Below are 23,857 nucleotides of genomic sequence, written 5' to 3'. Positions count from 1 at the left end.
GAATTGAGGGTTATCAAAGTAAATACTGTGGCAGACTCGAATGTCCAAAAGACTTACCTCTGCCTTTATACAGAATCATAGAGATGTACTGACACTTTGATCCAACTCATCAATACCAACCAGATATTCCAAATTAATCTAGTCCCATTTTCCATAGTATCCCTATAAACCCTTCTTATTCACTTACCCATTCAGATGCCTTTTAAATGTTGTCATTGTACCAGCCTCCACCTTCTTCTGGCACTCATTCTATGCACTCTGTGGAAAACGTTGACTCTTAGGTCCCTTTTAAATCTTTCCCGTCTTATCTTAAACTTAAGCCTTCTTGTTTTGGATTCCCCAACTTGGGGATAAGACCTTGTCTATTCACCCTAACCATGCCCCTCCTGATTTTATAAACTTCTACATTGTCAGCCCTTAGCTTCTGATGCATCTTGTGGTCTCGTGATCTTCTGATGTGTGTGAGGCTGAGCACAGGAACAAAACCAGGAGGGTCCAAGTAGAACTGAAGAGGACAGACTGTAGTTCAGTTGGTGTCTAAAGAGAAACAAGGCCATTACTTCCCTACCTAACACTGAAGACATTCAAAGAGTCATACAGCACAGACCCTCAGCCCACTCGGCCATGCCAACCAAGTTTACTAAATTTGACTAATCCCATTAATCTGCATTCGGCCCGTATCCCTGTAAACTTTTTTTATCCATGTACCAGTCCAAATGTCTTTTAAATGTTGTAATTGTATCCACCTCTACCACTCTCTCTGGCACAGGTCCACACAAATACTCTTTTCTTTTGAAGCTCTGTAACAGAACCTATTTCAAATATTGCTTGCAGATGTTTGAAAATGAAAGGCTGAAGATAAAATTTCTGCACAATTCTTTTACCTGCAAAAAGGACAATTTCAATTGAGTTAGTTTTGTGCCAGGAACTGGGAAGGTTTATATATGTTGATCTATGAACTGCTCGTGTGGAGTACTTAGGTATGGGGAAAGCCTTCAGCCCGAATCACAAAGAATGCCAATTTCATAACAACTGATAGATTTGCGTATGCTGGTGAATCAGAAACAAAAAGTGAAATTGCTGGACAAGCTCAGCAGGTTTCGCAGAATCTGTGAAGAGAAATTAACTTCAATGCTTTGGATCCAGCAACACTCCCTCAGAACTAATTCCAATTTCCTGTTCAGGGCACATGTCCACAAACCAGTCACATCTGCTGTAGTGAGACCCTTTGTTTTTACTCATGTGATGTGGACATAGCTGGCCAAGCCAGCATTTATTGACCATCCTCAGTTGCCCTTGACAATGTGCCAGTGAACTGCTTTCTTGTACCGCTGCTGTCTTTGTGCTGTAACTAGACCCACAATGCCCTTTGGAAGGAATTCCAAGATTTTGACCCAGTAAAAGGGAAAGAACTACGATATTTTTCAAAATCAAGGTTGGTGCATGGCTTGGAGGGGAATTTGTACATGATTATTGACTGACCAGTAACATCCCTCAGGACATGGACCCATGGTTTAGCCTCTCTATTAGCCACTCCAGAGTCCCATTTTGACTCTTACCATGATTGGCTTTTGGAATTATGTTGTTTGAATGCAGAGTATGCAGCACGCAGAGGAGATTGTGAACAGAAATCTACACACAGCCAGTAAACATAACCTTCTGGTAGAAGCATCCATCAAAACCATCAGATCCAACACCTACCTGGTCAATGCAAAGCCTACAAATCTCAGTTGCCCTCTGGATTCTTTGGCAGAGGTGCTATTTTTTGATTCCTGCCGATTTATTTAGTTGGAGAGTTTGAAAGTTTGGCAACTAACATGGAATCAGCTTATTGATACTGACAGGATTCTGAGATTTGGAGTATGGCTTTTGGAGTCTGAGGAGATGAGTTTGGGCACAGATGCAGAGCCAGATGAGCCTGGGATAGATAATGCAGATGACAGACTGTAAGTAATCCTGCTTGTGACTAAATAGAAACTATTGAAATGCATCACTGGCCTCCTCATGCTGAAAACACGCAATACACTTAGTTTATATTCTGAAGCACTGAAACCAACGTTACTTTGAATATCACTTCCATATGTTTGAAACGGAATTGACATTTTTGGACTGTACAGCTATACTGAAACATAAAAGGAGCTGTTAACAGCTGTGCATAAAAGGCGATTGGTGATGGGGTACTGGCCTCTGAAGAGTTATTTCAAAGATCATTGCTTTAAATAGATTGCATATACATTGGGAACTGCAGAGATTTGTATCAAGGGAGATGGTAGGAATCATGGTTCAATGAATAAGAGAGATGAGGGAATGGGGTGGTACTGGCTCAATAATTGCTGCAGAGCCCAGCAGCAACAACACACAGCAACCAGTTAAGAACTGAGTGAAACCTGAAGACTGGTCAGACTTTGTGTAATGTAAAGGTTTGTAACTGGTTTTCTGGATGTCGCTGGGAAGATTATTACTCAAAGAGTCATAGAGATCTACATCACAGAACTAGGCCATTCAGCCCATCAGGTCTGCAGTGGTCAAAAACAACCACGTAACTATTTTAATGCCATTTTCCAGCACTTGGCCCATAGTCTTGTATGTCTTGGCATTGTACGTGCACATTTAAATGATTCTTAAATGTTATGCGGGTTTCTGCCTCTCCCACATTTACTTGCAGTGAGTTCTGATTCCCAACAAGCTCTGGTGAAAATGCTTTTCCTCATATCTCCTCTTAATTTTCTGTCTCTTAGTTTAAATCTATGCTGCCTTGCCATTTATCCCTCTATCAAGGGGAAATGTTTCTTCCTGTTCTACCCTATCTATGCTCCTCATAATTTTCTACATGCCCTCTCTCAATCCCTTCTGCTCTGAAAAAAAAACGTAGCCTGGCCTACCTCATAGTTAAATCCAATGCAACATCCTGGTAAATCTCCTCTGCACCCTTTCCAGTAATAACCATTCCCTCATATACCCAAAGCGTACACAATACTTTAACTGTGAACTACTACCAGCTCCAGGTCTGATATTGAAAAGTTAATGATATAATTTCAAGGAGCAAATTATTATTTGATGGTAGAATTAAGGTTTCTCCCACCTCTGACTCTCCCTCTGAAAAGCTTTCGATCCCCCAGTTTCTCCACCATCAGGCTGTAACTTTTGCCTGTTTTCACCTCTATCCATTTTCTCTCCCTACATGTGTTGTGAAACCAGCAAAACTGATAGATCGTTGGCCTAAGGACAGTTGACCATGATTCTGATCTTTTGCAATCATTCCTCTGGCTGAGTATCTAACGGATATTCTTCATTCCTACGAAACTCCTTAGCTTTCCATTAACTGACCTGCGTAGCACGGGGAGAATGTGCAAACTCGGCACAAACACTCACTCGAGGCTGGGATCGATCGCGGGGTCATTACAGCTGTGAGGCAGCAGTGCTAGCCACCATGCCATTCCATAACATGATTGTAGGAATGTAGTCTCGTGACTGCTTATCATGGAAGACAGCTGCTCTGTTGAAATAAATACTTCCTTCCCTGCATATTTAACCAGTCAATGTTATCTTTTTGACATGCTCTGATTCTGTGGATTTTCATCTGACTCCCATGGAGTTACATGGAGCTCATTTCAATTTTACTCAAGGAAATGTGTCGATATTAACCTAACATTTGCTGAAGTGAAGTGAAATGAAAATTAAATTAGAATGAAATGAGAAGAAGAAAGCATGTAAAGCTTAATGATGAACTAATGATTAGGAAACAATCATAGTTTTTGAAGTGTTTGCGTTAGATAGAAGCGTGTTTGCTTACATCAAGTAGTGAACTCAAGCGGTAAGACCTGAACTGTAGCAGTAACTCTGGAAAAGCTGACGATTTGGTTAAAACAGGCACAGTGAATCAGATGTCATAATGTGAACCATCTATTGACTGAATTTGTGATTGTCACGGAATTATGCTGTGTAAATATCACACGGTTGATTAGATGGCATCAAAATGGCGAACAGCAACCGTAAGCTAGGATTTTATGTCAAAGTTTATTATGAACAAGCGTGTCTTTCCAAAGGTTTAGGTTGATCCAACCGACCTCAAATGTCCCCATTAGGGAAGGTGTCAAAACTGTCAGATCTCTTCAACCTTCTGTCACTAATAAAAACTGCTCAGTTTACATATAAACACATAATTGGAATAGGGGTAGGCTATTCAGCCATTGAGTAGTTCCTCCATTCAATGAAATCATTACAGCGTTTGTGATGTTTGCTATTTGTCAAACTGACCATTATCTTGAAACTGGGTAGGGTTAAAAAAAAAGTAAATACAAAGATCCTATGTGTGGAAAGCCTACAAATCAGCTTGCCTCCCGGAAAAAAAAATTAGCTAGCTCAAGGCGTCAACAGCTGAATGAGAAGTTGAGATGGAGTGGGCCAACCACCTGCTCCTGTCTGATCTACGCACAAGTCCATGTAAAATAGTTCACTTGTGATTGTAAGCATTGTATGGGTAAGACTTTTACAGTGGTTTTTGTAATGTACTTTGTTTTAATGAAGAACATTGGGTACATTCTGTTGTTAGAACTGCCTTGGGTTATTGGTATCCGGAGCCATACCAACGGACCACAGAAAATGGGAATAAAAGCCTATAAAACTCAATCAACAAATCTCAATCTGCTGATACGTCTGTGTTGAAATGCATTAGCTTCTCAAGTCAATTTGAGAAGAAGTTGAATGTCTTGATTCACCCTCTGTGGCTGTCTTCTTGATAAATTAGACATGTTCAGATCCTCAGTGGTATCAATTATGGGATTTCAGTATTACGTACCATTATTTCTATTGCTCATAATAATTCTTTAATAGCCATTGGCTTAAAATGTTGCTTTTGATCTTGTCACTCATTGTCTTGCAACAATGCCAAGTCTGTAGTATCAATTCGTTTTGCATATTATTTTGCGGTCTAATTAACTTCAGTTAAAGATTTCTCAATGTGCTTCGTGCGTTGTACTATTCAGTCCTGTGCTCGGTTTATGTTTCTTCTGCTAAACATCGTTGACTCCTTCTAGTAAAGTGACTGATTCCCAATTATGGCAACGCTGTAATGATTTCATTGAATGGAGGAACTACTCAATGGCTGAATAGCCTACCCCTATTCCAATTATGTGTTTATATGTAAACTGAGCAGTTTTTATTAGTGACAGAAGGTTGAAGAGATCTGACAGTTTTGACACCTTCCCTAATGGGGACATTTTAATTAATCGGTGAGGGGGGAACCTAGGAAATAGAATTTGTATTGGCGTCCATCTGTTGTGTTGTAAAACCGTGAGACCCTGAGCTGCCGATCTGATTGAAAACATCCTGCAGGTTGGATATTTGGACACCCTACTCATGGGTTTGCTACAGTAACTGTTGTGCAACAGACTCAGGAGCTGGTAGAGCATCTGTAGATGGTGGGTTGCGGTGGAAATGTAACTAAGAATAGAGAAGAGAATGAGAAAATAGTGGTACGGGAAAAAGAGGAGGAACTAAGAATAGAGGGGAGAAATCTTGGCAAGAATTTAGGCACTATCAAGAGGAGAAACTGGGCAAACATGGGGTGCAGGAATGGCAAGGGTTTGCGAAGAAACTAGGGGAGAGGGAGAGCAACCTGGGTGGAGGGTGGGGAGTTGGTCACAAGAGGGCTTTAAACACAAGGTGAAACCTGGAAGAAACTGGGGCTGGATGTGGAGAATTTGAGGAGAAAGAGAGAATGAATTGGTGATTTAGAAATTGGAGAAGAAATACAGAAGGGGAGAACCTAGCAAGAAGAGGTGAAACTGATGGAGGTGTGGTGAGGGGTGGAAACAGATTGAGAAATTGGGAAACAAGGAGGGGGGGAAACCACAGTAGGCAACCAGGAGGAAAGGAGAGAAACTGGGGAAGAAAATGGAGTGGGTGTGGTGATGCTCATGAGGCATTAGGAGAACCGGAGTGAAAAACTGGTTTAAAAAAAAAGAGAATTGGTGAGGAAAGGCAGGTAAAAATGCAGGGAAAAGAGAGGAAGGGGAGATTAGGTATTGATCACAAAAATGTTGGAGATATCTCTAGCAAGCCTTACAGAGATATAGTATTGCCAAGAAACAGAATTTCCACTGCAACCCACCATTTACAGATGCTCTACCAGCTCCTGAATCTGTTGCACAACAGTTACTGTAGCCAACTTATGAGTAGGGTGTCCAATTATCCAACCTGCAAGATGTTTTCAATCAGATTGGCAGCTCAGGGTCTCAGTTTTACAACACAACAGATAGACGCCAATACAAATTCTATTTCCTAGGTTCCCCCTTCACTGATTAATTAAAATGTCCCCATTAGGGAAGGTGTCAAAACTTTCAGATCTCTTCAACCTTCTGTCGCTAATAAAAACTGCTCAGTTTACATATAAACACATCATTGGAACAGAGGTAGGCTATTCAGCCATTGGGTAGTTCCTCCATTCAATGAAATCATAGCTGATCCATGGCTTAACTCTACTGGTCCATATCCCTTAACATCTTTGTTCAGATTTAAAGTTAACTCACAGTTAACATCACACAGGAAAAGACCAGTAGCCTCATTAAGATAGTTCCACAAGGCAGTGATAAATTGCTCACACTTTTCAGACACTCGGTAGATGCCTGGAGACCTATAGCTACCAAAGAGAAGTGTTTATTACATCTAATTAATTGATTTATTGCACAGTCCAATTCAAAGCACTGACTTCTCACTCCCAAGATATGCCAAGGCAGCTCAAGAGGATAGTTATGAATATCTGAATGTTAAAGACCTTCAATCTTCTGGCTTTATTTTGCATGTTTCTTACCCAGAACAAACCAGTCACCGTCATTAGACAATAACACTTCATGGACGTAACTATGAAGTCATTCCATGGAGGGGAGTTGCAAGTTCAGGGGCTTCTGTTTTTTTAAAACTATAACAAATAAAGTGTTTACAAGTGAACACAGGAAACTTGCCGGTAAGTCTGCCATCAATTGTTTTATTAACAGTTAAAGCGTAAAGAAATAAATCTGTATTATTGAGATGCCATAACTTTAAACATATCAGCTACAGAAACATCATTGACAGAAATGAGCAATAGAATGGGTGAAAAGACTGTTAGCAAAACAATTCAAATCATGGAGAATAAAGCAATGAGGCATTCGATTTAGGCGATTTAACCCATATTATGTTGATAGCGTGACGGAAGACTTAATATGCCAGCAAAGAGCAAAGCAATGATGATTATGAAAATCAAGATGCTCAGAACTGTGGCTGCAATGTTGAGACCTCGTGATGTTGATGCATAATTCTTAGCTCCTTCTACATCTCCCACGACTTTGCGATCTCGGCTCTGAAAGAAAACAAGTGTTAATTTGTTAACAGCCAGGTTTGAAAATCTCAGTGCTAGCCGTAAGCTTAAAGTTCTGATACTTTTGTAAACTGCTTTTGCAAACTACCTTGCAGTGAAGAATAGAGTTCTCACTGTTGAGCATATTTCCTTTGACATGATGAAAGAATTCTAGAGAATTCTTGCACCTTGAATATAATAATTTCAAGCATTAAATACCAAAGGGTTTGTCACATTGAGTAAATTGCTTAACATGACAAGAAAGACCATCGATTACTCATGATTCACATCCAAAAAGTAACATTGCAAAACAGTGGAATATTTCAAATAACCCCTTTTTACAGTGACATTGAATTAGGAGATTGGCTGGATTGCCCAAATTTACAACTGCAGATCCCACCCAAAACAAATCTGAGAGTGTTCAGTGTGAATGTTGCACAACAGTTGTGCTCAGTAAAATGTCAGAAGTTGTCTGGTCTGACAGTTCTGATCAAATGGCCTGGACTATATCTTCATGACACATAGTTCAGACTACAGTAACCAAACAACCAGTTAAGATAAACAAAAACAGAAATTGCTGGAAAAGCTCAGCAGGTAACATTTCTGGTGGAGTGACCCTTCCTCAGAACTGCTCACACCTAGGAAATCTACTCCTTCCTCATTTTAATCTCATAAAGCCTTCATGAGATTACACATCTGCTTTCCCCTTTTGAATCAAAAAAGTTAATCAAGGATGTTAGCAGGGACTCCGTTTTAAGGGGTTGGAACAATCAGGACTGCTTTCCTTTTCAAGAGGTGACTAAATAGGGATTTTTCAAGATGAAAGATTTTCGATAAATTCGAGAAAAACAGACTCCCTCTGGTTTGAGAATTTAACATCGATGAAAAAAAGCGAGGAGAAAAAGAGAAATGATTTCACTCAGTTCTCAGGATGTGGAATATTTTGTCCGGAAAGTTACTGGAAACTCAAGCCATAAATAACTTGGGGCAGGAATTTGGGGATACCAACTAATAAGAAGGACATTTAAGCAGGGCTGAGCGGTCAAGCATAACAGCCAGCACAGGGTGGACGGGCTAAATGATCTCTTTACATGCTGCACTCTGTTTCACGATCCATTGTCTAATCGTGTTGTTATCAGACTGTGACAGTTCACTGGATAAGAAACGAACCCAAATCTTACATGACGGCAGATATCCACCGATACCAGAACACAGTGGGCTATCAACAACGCCCACCATATTCAGAAACTGCGAAATACTCCTGACAGTCACATTACCGAACAGCCGCCTCTGCAGCCCCCACCTCCCCATCCCAGGGCTCTGTTGCCACAACCCCACCCCTTGTCCAGGTTCTACAGCCTCCCTGGGTGGACTGCCCCGAGTCCGCACTCACTTTAACCGAGAAGACCAGCGCCACGAAGCCGAGGCAGCAGAAATTCAGGTAGAAGGAGTTGAACATAGACCAGAGGAAATGATCTCGGACCGAGGTCACATTTGGGCCGACGTTCACGACGGTGCTGGTCACCGTCTGGCCGAACTGCTTTTGCCCCTGGTATGGGTAAGGGCAGGGATTCATCGCCACTTGATCACTTCTGTATTCCATTTTAGTGCTGGTCAGAGCGAGAGCAAACTGCACATCATCGGTTCTGGACTCCGTCATTTATACAGTGGGGTGGAGCGAGGACTCGTGACCACCTCCAACATCTCGATTGACTGACACTGAATTCCACTCAGAGATAGGCGAGGTCCCGGCTCAAGTCTCACTGCTCCAGGGAACAACATCTCTGAACAGATGGATTATAAAATACCATCCGCGCCCAGTGAGTGATAATTGGATAATATTACGAGAAAGTGAGGACTGCAGATGCTGGAGTACCAGAGTTGAAAAATGTGGTGTTGGAAAAACACAGCGGGCCAGGCAGAATCCGAGGAGCAGGAGAATCGACATTTCGGGCATAAGCCCTTCTTCAGGAATATTACGAGAGACAAGGAAGAAGTCTGAAGCTTTGTGAGCAAACTTCAGGCAGAAATTTTTGCCCACGAGACAACTGAACTGCCTCCTGAGATCTTAGTGTTACAAATGCTCCACTCACTCCTCGTAATGTCAGGCTGAATGCATAGGTTGGAGCAAACTCAGTGGACACTGACAGTGTAGAATCACTCTGTTACATGAGGACCTTGAACGAAGTTGTGGTTATACATCAGAAAAGTGTGACATATTGTGGGTGGCACAGTGACACAGTGGTTAGCACTGCTGCCTCACAGCGCCAGAGACCCGGGTTCCATTCCCGCCTCAGGCGACTGACTGTGTGGAGTTTGCACGTTCTCCCCGTGTCTGCGTGGGTTTCCTCCGGGTGCTCCGGTTTCCTCCCACAGTCCAAAAGATGTGCAGGGCCAGGTGAATTGGCCATACTAAATTGCCCGTAGTGTTAGGTTAGGGGTATGGGTGGGTTTCGCTTCAGCGGGTCGGTGTGGACTTGTTGGGCCTGTTTCCACACTGTAATGTAATCTAATATCAAAATATGATGTGGAAGACTGGCATGGATAAAGTGTCAATCATGCACCTGCAACTTAAGTTACACTTTCTTTGTAATAATGACATCACGCATTTGCAATGCACGCACTGTGAAAGTGTTGGTTCAAATGCTAGTCATAGGTGATGATCACCGTGTTATTTGCACTTGCAAATGTTCCTTTGTTCACCTTTGGGGTTTTTGCTGCCTTCTTGAACTGTCGCAGTCCATGTGCTATAATTCCATTAGGGAGGAATTCCAGCATTTTGATCCAGAAACAGTGAAGGAACAGAGATCTATTTCCAAGACAGGATGGTGAGTGGCTTAGAGGTGAACTTGCAGGTGATGGTGTTCCCATGTATCTGCTGCCCTTGTCTTTCAAGATTTATGGTTGTGGGTTTGAAATGTGCTGTCTAAAGATCTTTGGTGAATTTCTGCAGTACGTCTTATAGATAGTATAGAATGCTGCTACTAAACATCAGTAGTGGAGTGACTGAATTATGGTGATTCTGGGGCCAATAAAGCAGTTTGAACTGCAGTCATCCAGGCAAGTAAAGAGTATTCCATTACAGTCCTGCTGTGGACAGGCTGTGAGGGGTCAGGAGGTAATGAGCAGTATTAATCGTTTCTGCCCTTCTATTACAGTCTCTGGCTAGTTCAGTTCAGTTTATGGTCAATAGTAACCCCCAGGACATTAGTTGTGGGGAATTCAGTGATGGAAACACCATTTTTTTCAAGAGCAATGTTTGGATTGTCTCTTATTCGAGATGGTCATTACATTTGTATGCATTGCAAATATTACTTGCAGTTTTCAGCACAGGTCTGGATATTGTCCAGCTCTTGCTGTTTTTGAACATTGACTGCTTCAGTATCTAAGCAGTCACGAATGGTGCTGAACATTGTGTAAGCATCAGTGAATATCCCACTTCTGACTTTATGATGAAGGAAAGATCATTGATGAAACAGCTGAAGATGGTTGCCTCTAAGACATTATCCTGAGAAACTCCAGCAGAGATGTCCTGAAGCTGAGATGACTGAGCTCTAACCATCACAGCTATCTTCCTACATGCCAGGTATGACTCCAGGCAGTGGAGAGTTTACCTCCTGATTTCCATTGCATTTAGTTTTGCCAAGGTTCCTCAATGCAACCTTGACCTTAACTGTACATAGAGATCTCAATGAGGCAGAATTTATCACCACTGACTTTAAAAAGACAGACACTTGCCACAATACAATACTTGAGAGACTTTCAAGGGTACTGTAAGTCATGAATCAAACCTCTCTACACCCCCACTGTGAGTATAATGCTAGGTGCGACATCATGCAATCATAACTTGCAAATAATTCATTTTGGATTCGGATGGGAAGGGTTCAGAGTACACAGAGCAATCACAAGATACTGTCATCTGTTGGTCACTTTACCAAGAAAGTAGATACCTCAAAGACCTATTAGACCTCTATAAATGCCCCTCACTGTTGGGGCACTACATGTCTCATTGCTTAAAAATGTGTGTGCAGCTATCATCTGCAGAGTATTCCATTCTCTGACTATTCTCTCAGCTAAGAGCCTATTCTGTATTTTATACTCTCGACATAGTTCCCTGCCAGCAGGAAAGATTAATGGTAAATCAGAAGATTAGGAAATCTAACAAACAATCTAAAAACCAACAAACAACCCAAAAAAACTTAAATAGGGAGAAGATAAACTTTGAGGCTACTGCAAGTAATACCAAGGTGCCAGGAACAAATATATAAAATCAAGATAGGGAACAAAATGAATATAGGCCGCATCAAGAAAGAGGCTAGGGAAGTAATAATGGGGAAGCAAGCATTGAAGTGGAATTGAAGAAATAATTTGCATCAGTCTTCACAGCAGAAGGCACTAAGAACACTGCAAAATAGTGCGGTGAGGAAGGCATATGGCGTACTGGCTTTTATTGGTAGAGGAATTGAGTTCCGGAGTCCTGAGGTCATGATGCAGTTGTATAAAACTCTGGTGCGGCCGCATCTGGAATATTGTGTGCAGTTTTGGTCGCCATACTATAGGAAGGATGTGGAGGCACTGGAACGGGTGCAGAGGAGGTTTACCAGGATGTTGCCTGGTATGGAAGGAAGATCGTATGAGGATAGACTGAGATACTTGGGGCTGTTTTCATTAGAGAAAAGAAGGTTTAGGGGTGACTTGATTGAGGTGTACAAGATGATTAGGGGGTTAGATAGGGTTGACAGTGTGAACCTTTTCCCGCGTATGGAGTCGGGTATTACAAGGGGGCATAGCTTTAAATTAAGGGGGGGTAGATATAGGACTGAAGTTAGGGGTAGGTTCTTCACTCAGCGAGTCGTAAGTTCATGGAATGCCCTGCCAGCAGCAGTGGTGGACTCTCCCTCTTTATGGGCATTTAAGCGGGCATTGGATAGGTATATGGAGGATAGTGGGTTAGTATAGGTTAGGTGGGCTTGGATCGGCGCAACATCGAGGGCCAAAGGGCCTGTACTGCGCTGTATTCTTCTATGTTCTAACACTAAATAATCAGGGAGGCAAAAGGAATTGAAGAAATAAAGGCACTAGAGAAAAAGTACCATCAAAACGTTAGTCTATTAAATCCTCTTGATTTCTGATATATATTAATGATTGCATCTTGATGTGCAGGAGCAATTTCAAAGTTTGCAGATAATGCAAAACTTGAAAGAATCTTAAACTGTAAGAAGGGCAGTGCAGAATTCCAGAAGGACATTGATAAGTTGATGGAGTGAGCAGACTGATGGCAGATACATTTCAGTAGTGTGAGGAGATGCATTTTGGTAGGAAGAATATTGAAACACAATGTTAAATAGGGGTACAACTCTGAGAGTGGTGCAGGAGCAGAGAGACCTGGTGTATATATGCCAAGATTATTGGAAATGGCAGGACAGAGAGAAAGAACAGTAAGCAAAGCAGAGATCATTGGCTTTATTAATATGGGCATAGTGTATGTGAGCAAGGAAGTGATGTCGAACATTTTTGTTTGTTACACCTCAATTGGATTATTGTGTAGCAGCTGCATTATAGGAAGGAAGTGAACACACTGTTGAGACTGCAGAAGTTGTTTACAAGAATAGTTCCAGGGATGAGGAACTTCAATTATGGGAATTGAGTGAAGAAATTGGGACTATTCTCTTTGGAGGGAAGATGGTTAAGAGGAGATTAGTTAACGTTTTTCAAAATTATACATGAACTGGATAGTGTGTGCATGGAAAAAGCTTTCCTACTCATAAAAAGAACAGGAGTGCATAGAGTTTCAATGATTTGTGGTAGAAGCCAGCCTGAAATGGGGAAAAACATTTTGACTCTGCGAGTCATTAAGATACAGAAGATACTACTTGGATGTATGGTGGTGGCAGGTTCAATTGAGGCATTCAAGAGAGAATTAAATGATTGTTTGGGTAAAGATAATGTGCAAGAGTATAGGGAAAAAGCAGGCAACTGGCATCAGATAATGATCCTCCTTTAACAAGCCAGTGCAGATATGATAAGCCGAATATTCTTCTGCACTGTAACATGAATCCTTCACAAAAAGATGTAATTGCAGAGCATTTGGAAATGCATAATATGATCAAGTAGAGTCAGCATGTCTTTATGAAGAAGAAATCATGCATGACAGATTTATTAGGATATTTTGAGGAGATAGCAAGCAGGAGACATAAAGTGGTTGCAATACATTTGGATTTCTAGAAGAAGTTTCATAGTGAACGATAAGTTAAGCTACTTAATAAGATAAGATCCTATAAGTGGCAACACTATACAACACTTTTCACTATAATTTGTACCAAAATACACTTGATGATAAATAAATCAAATCAAACCAAATCAATATATTCTGGGACTCTGGAAAAGCTTGTAATGTGTGTGACATGTAAAATGCGGAGGTTTCGGATCCACAAGACACTCAGGACAGTCAAATCAGCATGAAATGCTAGAGGGTAGCAGTCCTTGAACAATATGTGGGTGATTTGGAACAGTGACTGTCCTCATTGCACACCATACAAGGAGAGGTTTTTGGCACAGTTATTACAGACAGTGATCACTCCACATAATGATAGGTAAGCAAGTAGGAATATAGATCTGGCAGGTGAGTGGGTGATCATTTGCTTAAAGGAAAGGAGACAGTAGGTCCAGGAAACCCAGGACTCCTTGGAGCTGTCTGAAATCTTAGAAGCCTATTTAGTGAACAACACGACTGAGCTGGGTGGATGACTCGAGGGAAACTCACAGTACCATGGTGCCTGAGGCTACTATGAGAACAGTGAGAGGGAAGCTGGTAGGCAGATTAGTAAAGTAATGGTCGTGGGTAATTCAGTAGTTTGGGGGAGGGCAGTTTAGTTTGCAGCCGAGATCATTATCTGTTGACTCCTGGTGCAAGGGTTTGGGATATAATGAAACGTCTAGATTAATTTCTAGAAAGGGAGGGTGAACTACCAATGGTGTGGCTCATGTGTGAACCAACAACATAGGGAGGGATTGTGTGGAGGACTTGCAGGCTCAGTTTCAGGGATCAGGGAATAGGTTGAAATGCCAGACCTCCAGGGTAGCAATCTCAGAAATACTACTTGTGCCTTGAGTTTCTCCATTCAGGAGAAGGCAGACCAGAGAGATATGTGTGTGGATTGAGAGATGGTGTAGAAGGGAGGGGTTTAGATTTTTGGGACATTCATACTTCAAAGTGTGTATCATCATCCTGGTGTACTGTGCACAGCACATCTGGAGCGGGCAATGAGTGGAAGTGTCGAATGCTGGGGAACTGTGAGAACGGGAACTGTCCTCGGAGCAAGAGGAGAAAGACATTAAGCCGTAGAAAGTTCTCCCTTTGCATAACACAGCTGTACCAGTTTGTTCAGGTCAGAAAGGATTTGATTGATACCCCGTTCCAGTAAATGAGGAAAAAGACAATGGTGAAATGTGAAATAGTTATAGGTCATCATGTCGGCATTTTGATTGCATCGTTGGGTGTGGGCTGTAGCCTGTACTTGTTTTGTTTGTGTTCGCTTTTGATGTCAGTAAATAGAACCTCATCTTTGGAATTGTTTAAATATTTGTCTGTCTGTGATGGTCTCCCACTGGGCTTTGATAAAATGCTGCTTAGCAGTCTGTTTTGGGGATAAAGTAGTGGAGACTAACAGTAGTAAGGAGAAAGCGAGGACTGCAGATGCTGGAGATCAGAGTCGAAGGGCGTGGTGTTTGAAAAACACATCAGGTTAGGCAGCATTAGGAATCATTCCTGATAAAGGGCTTAGGCCCAAAACGTCGACTCTCCTGCTCCTCAGATGCTGCCTGATCTGCTGTGCTTTCCCAGCACCACAATCTTCGACTTAAAGTAGTAGTGTGGCTCATGACATAAGCTGTGGCTTGGTGGTTAGATGGGAAAACTAATTGAAACCTATGTGCCAAGGGGTGTCAGCCATGTGTTGTGAGCACTGTAGTGTGTTTCTGACTGCTGTGCCATTAAATTGCAGGTGAAGAGCAAACCCAGAATGCCAATATTTGATTGGGTGTTTGGCTGGTATTTAAAGATGGCACTGATGCCAGACATGCCTGTCCTTTCCGAGATGTCTGATGCGTTGCCCCTTCTGTAAGTACAACGACATAGTGGAGTTGAGCTCGCATTGGGGGATAGGAATGCTGTGTGGCGTGACAGTAGTTAATGGGGCAAGTTTAGGGCTATACCACGATTCAGCCAACATGATTCAGGCCACGACTTGCTTTCCTGCTTTTGTAAGGTCAGGAAAAGTGGGTACACTTCCATCCAAGTCACTAAGATAGATTGTAAACAGTGCAGGCTCCATCTCTGTGGCGCTAACCTCAAACTGACTAATTAATCCTGCCATCCTCCAACACTCCAACCGCGAATAGGGAAAATTACTCAGCACTTGTGACTTGTTAAGTGGACCGATTGCAGACTAGTTAGTTGGGATTCTTGGAGGAGGTTCTTGGCGCTTTTGCTCCACCCCGCATATAAATAGCCGGCTCCAGTTCGGTTCACAGTCTTTTTTTTCCATCAACACTACGACCAAGATGGAGTTCCGAGCTGACAATGTACCGCTGAGCACCCGCAGCTACCCTTACCAGGGGCTGAAGGACGACGAGCAGACGGCGAGCACCACCGTCGTTAACGTGGCCCCGAGTGTGACCTCGGTCCGGGACCACTTCCTCTGGTCCATCTTCAACTTCGCCTTCATGAACTTCTGCTGCCTGGGCTTCGTGGCGATGGTCTTCTCGGTCAAAGTGAGTGCGGGCCTAAAGGGCAGACAGCCGGGGGGGCGGAGGGGGGAGACTGAGACCCTGGGAGACAGGGGGGAGAGGGGGACAGAGACCTCGGAGAGGGAAGGGGGAGAAGGTTTAGGGGAGGGAGAGGCGCCGCCTCGCCGCAAAATGCGCCTCATGAATGGGCGAAAAGCAGCCGCTGGCCCCGGTCTGCCGTCCTCCGGAAAGCCGGTCTCGGTGTCCCCGGTACACACCCAGGTTGGTCCCCATGATGACCGGCTCGGATGGCTTTGGAGGGAAGTACCACACCGTGTCTGCTGATTGCAGCAAGTCGATGGATATTTTTTTTTTGACCGTCTGTTTCTTTCGCAGAAACTGCGGATGAAGTGCATTCGCGCCGTGACGTTTGTGATTTATCAAATAATGAAATCATCCGGCGAGGGGTTGGTGGGGGGGTGGGGGGAGAGGGACTCTTTTTGGCCGAAATATGTGCGAATTGCAACTGGGTCACTCGCTCATCTGTCTTTTGAAATCCATGGTTGAATCCGTTTGCTTACAAATTCTAGCTATTCCTTGTACTCAAAATAATTCTGTTGTTACTTCCCATCCTTTAACCGTTCGCTTGCCTACTTTTGCTGTTGTCCCTTCAGGTAAATAAATCGGCGAATGATTGCTTAACTAGAGCATTTGGGAATACGTGTTTGTTATACTGTTGATTTGGAGAGTAAAATATCAAACACATCAGTTTAACAGGGTGAACTACCTATGCTTGTCTTTGGTTAGAATACCTATACTACACACAGCAATTGGTGGGTAGCTCAGATAAATCGTCTACTTTGAAATGACCTCTCCAACTTATTCACGTATCTCTTGGTGTAGAAAGATGTATCAATCCAAGTCTTGAAAAGACTCGATGACTCAGCACCCACAGCTCTCTAGGGTAGAGAATTCCAAAGATTCTGAAGAAAGATCTCTGGAATTGTTAACTCTGCTTACACTCCACAGATGCTGCTCGACATCAGTTTCTCCTTTCTGCTTTTCCAAAGATTCTCAAACCTCAATGAACAATTAACTTGGTCCCTTCATCTTGATAATGTGATGCTATATCCTAGATTTGTTGGAATTTTTTATGGCAAAAGTGGATAGATTCTTGACTGACCAGTCAGAGGATGATGGGGGTAAGCAGGAATGTTACAGGAGTTGAGGCCGCAATCCAACCAGTCAGGAGCTTATTAAATGTTAGAGCAGACTCAAGGAACTGAATGGCCCACCCCTTGTGGTTCATATGTGCATGCCTGAGGAAGTATTTTTATGTTGGACTTTGTCCAAGATCTTTTTTGAGTTTCATACAGTTCAATGAAGTCATTTCTCATTTTTCTTCTAAATGAACAAATGGTATTTCCAATACAATCCTCTCATCAAAACATCCAGTGTAATGAAAATCATTACAGAGCTCCTCCTTTGGTAAGGCAACAGTACCCCAGGTATGGCCTCCCCAAGGCCCTATAGGTTCCAATAAGTCTCCTTCACTCTTGTACTCAAATACCTTTGGAACAGGTGCACCTGTCTTGTTGTGGCAGGATGCTAATTATCTATGATTCAAGAGCAGGAGAAAGTGAGGGTTACAGATGCTGGAAATCATCATCATCCTGATGAAGAGCTAATGCTTGAAGCATCTCCTGCTCCTCAGATGCTGCCTGACCGGCTGTTTTTTTCAGCGCCACACTTTTTGACCGATTCCAGAGCAGTCAAGTTTCTTTATGCAAACATTGCTCAGTTTCTCACCATTCAAAACATATTGTTGTTATATTTTTCCTCCTGAATAGATAATGTCAATTTTGCATTTGTGTTCCTTCTGGGTGTGTGTGGGGAGCTAGTTGTGCTTCTGTGTCTGTGGGTCTTGTAGTCTTCCCATTTTTTGCTTTCTACTGTGTCTGTTATATTGCTTGAGCCAGACTTTCACTTATGAAAGGTGTTTGGAACTGGTTAAGAAGGTTCCATTCTTAAAATCTTTTGTAAACCTGCAACTATATCAATAGGCGAGGCAAGCGATGACCACTATGCCGGTTGCACCAGTGCTCCAGGAGACATGAGTTCAAATCCCATCATGAAATTTTGAAATTTGAATTTGTTTTTTTAAATCAGAAAATTAATAAGCTGGTGTGAGTAATGCTGAATATGAAGGGGTGGCACAGTGGCTCAGGGTTGCACTGCTGCCTCAATGCCAGGGACCTGGGTTCAATTCTACCCTCTGGTGATTGACTGGGGTTTCATCCCACAATCCAAAAGTGCACAGGTTAGGTGGATTGGCCATACTAAATTGCCCTGTAGTGTGTAGGGATGTGCAGGCTAGGTGGGTTAGCCATGGCAAAAAAACCCATGTGGAGTTATGGGGGCTGGGTCTGGGTGGGATGCTGTTTGGAGGGTCAGTGCAGACTTGATGGGCTGAATGGCCTTTTTCTTCAATGTAGGGTTTCTGATTCTAAGCTGAGAGATTATTTCAAAAATCTAATTGGTTCACTCCTGTCCTTCAGAGAATGAAATCTGCCATCCTTAGTCAGTAAAGACTATGTCTAGAACCACACCATATGGTTTACTCTTAAGATACCTTTGAAGTTGTCCAATAAATGACACAAATGATCAACTTGTAGATGTTTAAAAAGCCTTCATCTTCTCAATGATACTTAAATGTCAAAATGTCAGTCATGATGTGGAGGTGCTGATGTTGGACTGGGGTGAGCAAAGTTAAAAATCACAACACCAGGTTATGTCTAACACACATCACCAGGGATGAAAATAGAGAGCAAGTCGTAACCATCTGCTGAAGAAACTCTTGGTTTGTTAGAAGATTCCATTAGGACTGGGCCTTAGTTCTTGAATATCAACACCAACTTAGCCATCCAATCTTCTGAAGCCCTCATCTTCATTCACTGTGCTAAGCAACTAACTGGTGAAACATGTATCAGATAGTAATTATTATCCTGCAGCTGTCAATTCTCGCATCCTGACTTTTGAAACAACCTGAAATTCTATATGGAATTTGATAAATCATTACTGGGTAGAATTTGTACTATTACTGTAGCTGCTGATCTGATAGGATGCCCAAAATAATGAAAAATGCTCTTGTTAAATTAGGTAGAGAAAGATTACTCTTGGAGATGGGAGTTCTTCAATACAGGTTCAAGGGTCCAGAATACACTAAGTCGAACAGCTCAATATCTGTATGTTCCTCGTGGAAACGTACCTAACACTCTCAACTGTTTATTTGCAAGGGATCGAGCTGAGATCTCCTAATTTAGTTTTATGCATGACCTTTAAACTTGGATACTTTCATCCATTGGTTGTGATTTTCAAGATCAGTCAGTTTAGATCCAGGACATCCAGGATAGATATTTTCTATTCAACTTGAACAGTGATGTTGATAAAGAGCTGGTATAGTGGCTCACTGGTTAGCACTATTACCTTACCATGTCAGTGACCTGGGTTCAATTCTACCCCAGGGGGAACTGTCTGTGGAGTTTGTACATTTGCCCCATGTCTGTCTGGGTTTCCTGCAGGTGCTCTGGTTTCCTCCCACACTGCAAAGATGTGCAGATTAGGTGAATTGGTTATGCCAAATTGCCCATATGTCCAGGGATGTGCAGATTAGGTAGATTAGCCTGGGAACATAGTTACAGGGATAGGATAGGGAGTTGGGTCTAGGTGGGATGCACTTTGGAAGGTTGGTGTGAATTCAATGGGCTGAATGGCTTGCTTCCACACTGTAGCGATTTTGTTTTCACAGACCTCTAGAGCAGATGGGACTTGAACCCAGGTCTCTTGATCTAGGGTAGGGACATCACAAGCCCTGTTTTTAATTGCTCAGGATAGTGTCATCTTTAGCTGCTTAATGACCTTTTCTCCACCATATGGCCAGAAAGAGATGTTCTATTCAGCACCGTTTGTGACTTCTCAAGTACTAAAGATACACAACCATGCCCAAACGCAGCAAGACCTAGATGATATTTAGGCATAAGCTTACAAGTGGAGAGTAAAATTTGCACTGTATAGGTGCCAGTTAATGACTATCTTCAAGAGAATCTAACCATTGTTCCTATGCATTAAATTGTATTACCATCACTGAATATCCCATTGTCAACATTCAAGGAGCTACCATTGACATAAATACCTTCAATACAAGAACACACCAGAGACTAAAATTCCACAATGAGTAACCCATCCCCAACTCTCTATAGCCACCATCTGCAATGCACAATTCAGGAGTGTTATTGAATACTCTCCATGGGCTTGGATGAGTGCAGCTCCAACAACATGCAAAAAACTAGATACCATTTGGACAAAGCAGTTGCTTAATTGACATCATATCCACAAACACACCATCATCACCAACTCCATAGTAGCACTGTATATCATCTAAAGATGTACTACTCCCAAACCCATGACCACGACCATCAGAAGGTTGTGGGAATACCACTACCTGCAGTTTCCCTTCAAGTCACATACCATCTTGACTTGGAAAAATATCATTGCTCCCCTAGTTTTTACTGGATCAAAATCAAATGCCCTCTCTCAAACAGCATTGTACGACTACCTACACCAAAATAAGCTGCTCAAGAAGGCATCATGTCCAACTTTTCATGAACAACTGGACAGGAGCATTAAATGTTGGCCCAGCCAGAGCTCAGTGGAGTGCACATCCAAGATTGAAAACAAAATCAGAATAATGATTTTGTTTTCAATTCTGTGGCCTTACTCCACTCTATCACTAACTTCCTCCAGGGCTTCAACCAGTGAATATTTGTATCATTTCCATCCACATAGATAATTAATGTGCACTTATATTGAAGCAATGTGTAGCAAGTCAAAGGGCAGGTTTAGGGGTGGGTCTTTGGGAGGGAAATGGTAAGGCAGGAGAGGTGACAACAAACATTTGAAAAGAAGGGGTGAACCAAACATTTGAGTAGTGTTTTTAAAAAAGCAAATGGATCAAATGGTCACCCACACAGACATGCAGCTCAGTGGGTGTGGTCTGAGATACCAGAACTCCTGCAGTTGTTTCTGTGTAGAATCCCTACAGTATGGAAACAGGCCATTTGATGCAACAAGTCCACACCAAGCCTCCGAAGAGTAACATGCCAAGACCCATTCCCCTACCTTTATTACTCTTCCCTGACTAATACACTTAACCTACCCTATGGGGAATTTAGCATGGCTAATTCACCTAATCCACACCTTTGGGGCTGTGGGAGGAAACCAGAGCACCCATAGGAAACCCATAGTGTGCAAACTCCACACAGCCAGTTGCTCAAGGCTGGAATCAAACCCAGGTCCCTGGTGTGGTGAGGCAGCAATGCTAACCACTGAGCCACCATGCTGCACTGTTACCTTGTGTGCATCTTGGATTTTAGACAGTCATTTTTGGCTGAGCCTTCAGCTGGCATTTCTTCCCTAAACCCCTCCACCCATCTCTCCTGCTTTAAGACATTCCTTAAAACCTACATCTTTGACTAAGTTATTGGCCACCTCCACTCAGGCCTTATCATTTGGGTTGCATGTCAACATTCCCATGAGGTACTGTCACTTTTTAAATGACATTTAAACATTCTTTATAAAGAAAACATCCTGTTCACATTCTGGTATTTTGGCTCCACAGTTAGGAAATGGTGGTTTAATTGATGCATTCAATTGCAGACATCACCTGTAACTATTTTTGAAGGTTTTGGATGGCTGTCAGCACTTAACAATAGGCAATACTGAATCCCTTTTTTTTTAATGTGGCAAAATAAATCTCTTGCTGGATATTTGAGGAACGGTTTCCTTCAGAACAATTTTTCTTTATTTCAGTGTCAGATTTTGTAAGAATATTTTTATTTAGTGCCTTTCATGTATGTGAGGCATCCAAAACCCTTTAAAGCTTACAGGTGATAGAACATGACAGCCCTGCCAGGAGTGACAGAATAAGAAGTTAAAAACAACAAAGACATTGTTCATCTGCTGGTGAAACTGTCAAAGGTATAAATGACATTGAAAGCTGTTAAAGGTGGAAATATTAAAGTGTAGTTGCTGTTAGCTATGCAAATATGGAAGCCAGGTTTTACATGGCAGGATGCTGAAACAGTAATATGCTAAATTACCAAACTGGTTTCACAGTTTTGCTGAAGGGTAAATGTTTAACAGGACGGGAAGAAATATATAATCCATAATACTTCTGGCATCATAGCATTGCTATGTCAATGTCAATTGAGATTGTGTATCAAGTCCTGAAGTGTGGTCTGTAAGTTGAGTGCATATTTAGAGTGGACCAAACTGACACTTTATTTTAATTTGACAAAGCTGACTGATAGTCCAATTCCCTTATCCACTGTCAAACGAGCTCACCAGAGCAATAACGAGTAGGCAATGAATGCTGGCTGGCCAGCCAGCAACACCCATGCCCCACAAGACAATAAAAGAAAATGGACAATTCCAATCATTCTACTGATGATAACAATGGAAGAATGTTTCCTCTTGACCACTTCCCACCTTGACTGGAGAACCTTTAAGGATGAGCAAACAAGACTAATCTTTCACTTTAATGTCACTGGAAAGAAGGTTATTTTGATTAGGTTTGTCTTCAGATGTGAATCATAAGGGATTGTTTTGGTTGTTTTTGCCTAATATATTTGAGTTGAGAAAATATGTTGGCATTTGTTGTTGAACATTACTGATTTATAATGGATGAGTATTTTCCTGATTTCACAATGCAAATGAAACTGGATAAAACAATTTGAACACTAAATGTCCCTTTATTAGAAGAAACCATGCATACATTAAACTTATGACAACTTGCAAGCACTGACTGTAGTGTCTCATCAGTGGTCATTGAGGTTTGCAAGTCTTGTTGCATATATTCATAGTTGTTTTCTTTTTTAGTCTAGAGATCGGAAAGTTGTGGGAGATGCAGAAGGAGCTCGGCATTATGCATCTACAGCTCGAGCACTCAACATTGCGGCCACAGTGCTGACTGTTCTTGTCCTTATAATCGGCATTGTGATGATCTTCGTTAGCCTGTCTATGGTGAATAGAGTCATTGAACATGAAAAACAAGAGCACCCTGACGTCTTTGGAGGTTGGAATTGAACATAGCACTAGTGGCATCAACTTACCATCCAGGAGCTGTTTTGCAGGAGCTCTTAATTCAACAGCTTCATGTACTCAGTCTATTGCTTCTTTCTTTCTACACTGTCTAGGTGGTGCTGACATGTCCAAATCATGTCTCAGCAACAGATTACTTTTACATGAAATTGCCCAAGTGTGGCCTTGATTGTATTAATAAAGCAATTGATGACCAATTTGAGGACTTTTGAAGTTTAATGACAAGTTTCCTATGTCCAACACTAAACACTTCCCCCTCAATGGCTCCCTCTACAATACACACTTTCACTTCACTTCTTGTAAAGATTCTATTCTTCCAGTTTCTGTGGTACATTTGTTTAGATGCAACCTTCCAGAGCAGAACTCTACTGTCTTTTTTTTAATTTCTCACCTTTGTTGACCGAGCCCATGAGTGTGTTCTTAACCACCTTCACCTTCACTGTGCTGCTACTACTAAATGGAAATTTAGAGCAATGGATCAAGAAAGAAGGCCAATCATTCCATCGTGTCTCTTCTGCCTTTGTGACAGCAACTCTGTCAGTACCATTCCCACCTTAACACCATTCCCTGCAAATTCCAATCCTTTTTGAAAGCTAAAAACAAATGTCTTCACTACCTTTTGCAAGCATTGCATTT

At 42.1% G+C, this 23,857-nt stretch overlaps 2 protein-coding genes across 2 annotated transcripts; one reads left to right on the top strand and one right to left on the bottom strand.

Moving 5' to 3' along the window:
• Positions 1-6,965: 6,965 nt before the first annotated feature.
• On the bottom strand, positions 6,966-9,011 carry LOC122557761 (dispanin subfamily A member 2b-like). Its single transcript, XM_043705724.1, has 2 exons — positions 8,730-9,011; positions 6,966-7,339 (listed from the first exon to the last, which is right to left on the bottom strand). The coding sequence occupies exons 1-2, from the start codon at positions 8,994-8,996 to the stop codon at positions 7,163-7,165; spliced, it is 444 nt and encodes a 147-aa protein (XP_043561659.1). The 5' UTR covers positions 8,997-9,011; the 3' UTR covers positions 6,966-7,162.
• Positions 9,012-15,857: 6,846 nt separating this feature from the next.
• Positions 15,858-23,418, top strand: LOC122557760 (dispanin subfamily A member 2b-like). Its single transcript, XM_043705723.1, has 2 exons — positions 15,858-16,108; positions 23,000-23,418. Exons 1-2 carry the CDS (start codon positions 15,899-15,901, stop codon positions 23,204-23,206), a joined length of 417 nt encoding a protein of 138 aa, XP_043561658.1. The 5' UTR covers positions 15,858-15,898; the 3' UTR covers positions 23,207-23,418.
• The last annotated feature ends 439 nt before the right edge of the window (positions 23,419-23,857 follow it).

This window comes from Chiloscyllium plagiosum, chromosome 16, assembly GCF_004010195.1.
Source record: "Chiloscyllium plagiosum isolate BGI_BamShark_2017 chromosome 16, ASM401019v2, whole genome shotgun sequence".
NCBI lineage: Eukaryota > Metazoa > Chordata > Chondrichthyes > Orectolobiformes > Hemiscylliidae > Chiloscyllium > Chiloscyllium plagiosum.
This window is presented reverse-complemented; position numbering and strand designations above follow the sequence as displayed.

Coding starts and splice junctions, on each gene's coding strand:
- LOC122557760 (XM_043705723.1), top strand. CDS start 15,899: ATGGAGTTCCGAGCTGACAATGTACCGCTGAGCACCCGCAGCTACCCT. Junction 16,109..22,999: donor CGATGGTCTTCTCGGTCAAA/GTGAGTGCGGGC, acceptor TTTCTTTTTTAG/TCTAGAGATCGGAAAGTTGT.
- LOC122557761 (XM_043705724.1), bottom strand. CDS start 8,996: ATGACGGAGTCCAGAACCGATGATGTGCAGTTTGCTCTCGCTCTGACC. Junction 7,340..8,729: donor CGCTGGTCTTCTCGGTTAAA/GTGAGTGCGGAC, acceptor GTTTTCTTTCAG/AGCCGAGATCGCAAAGTCGT.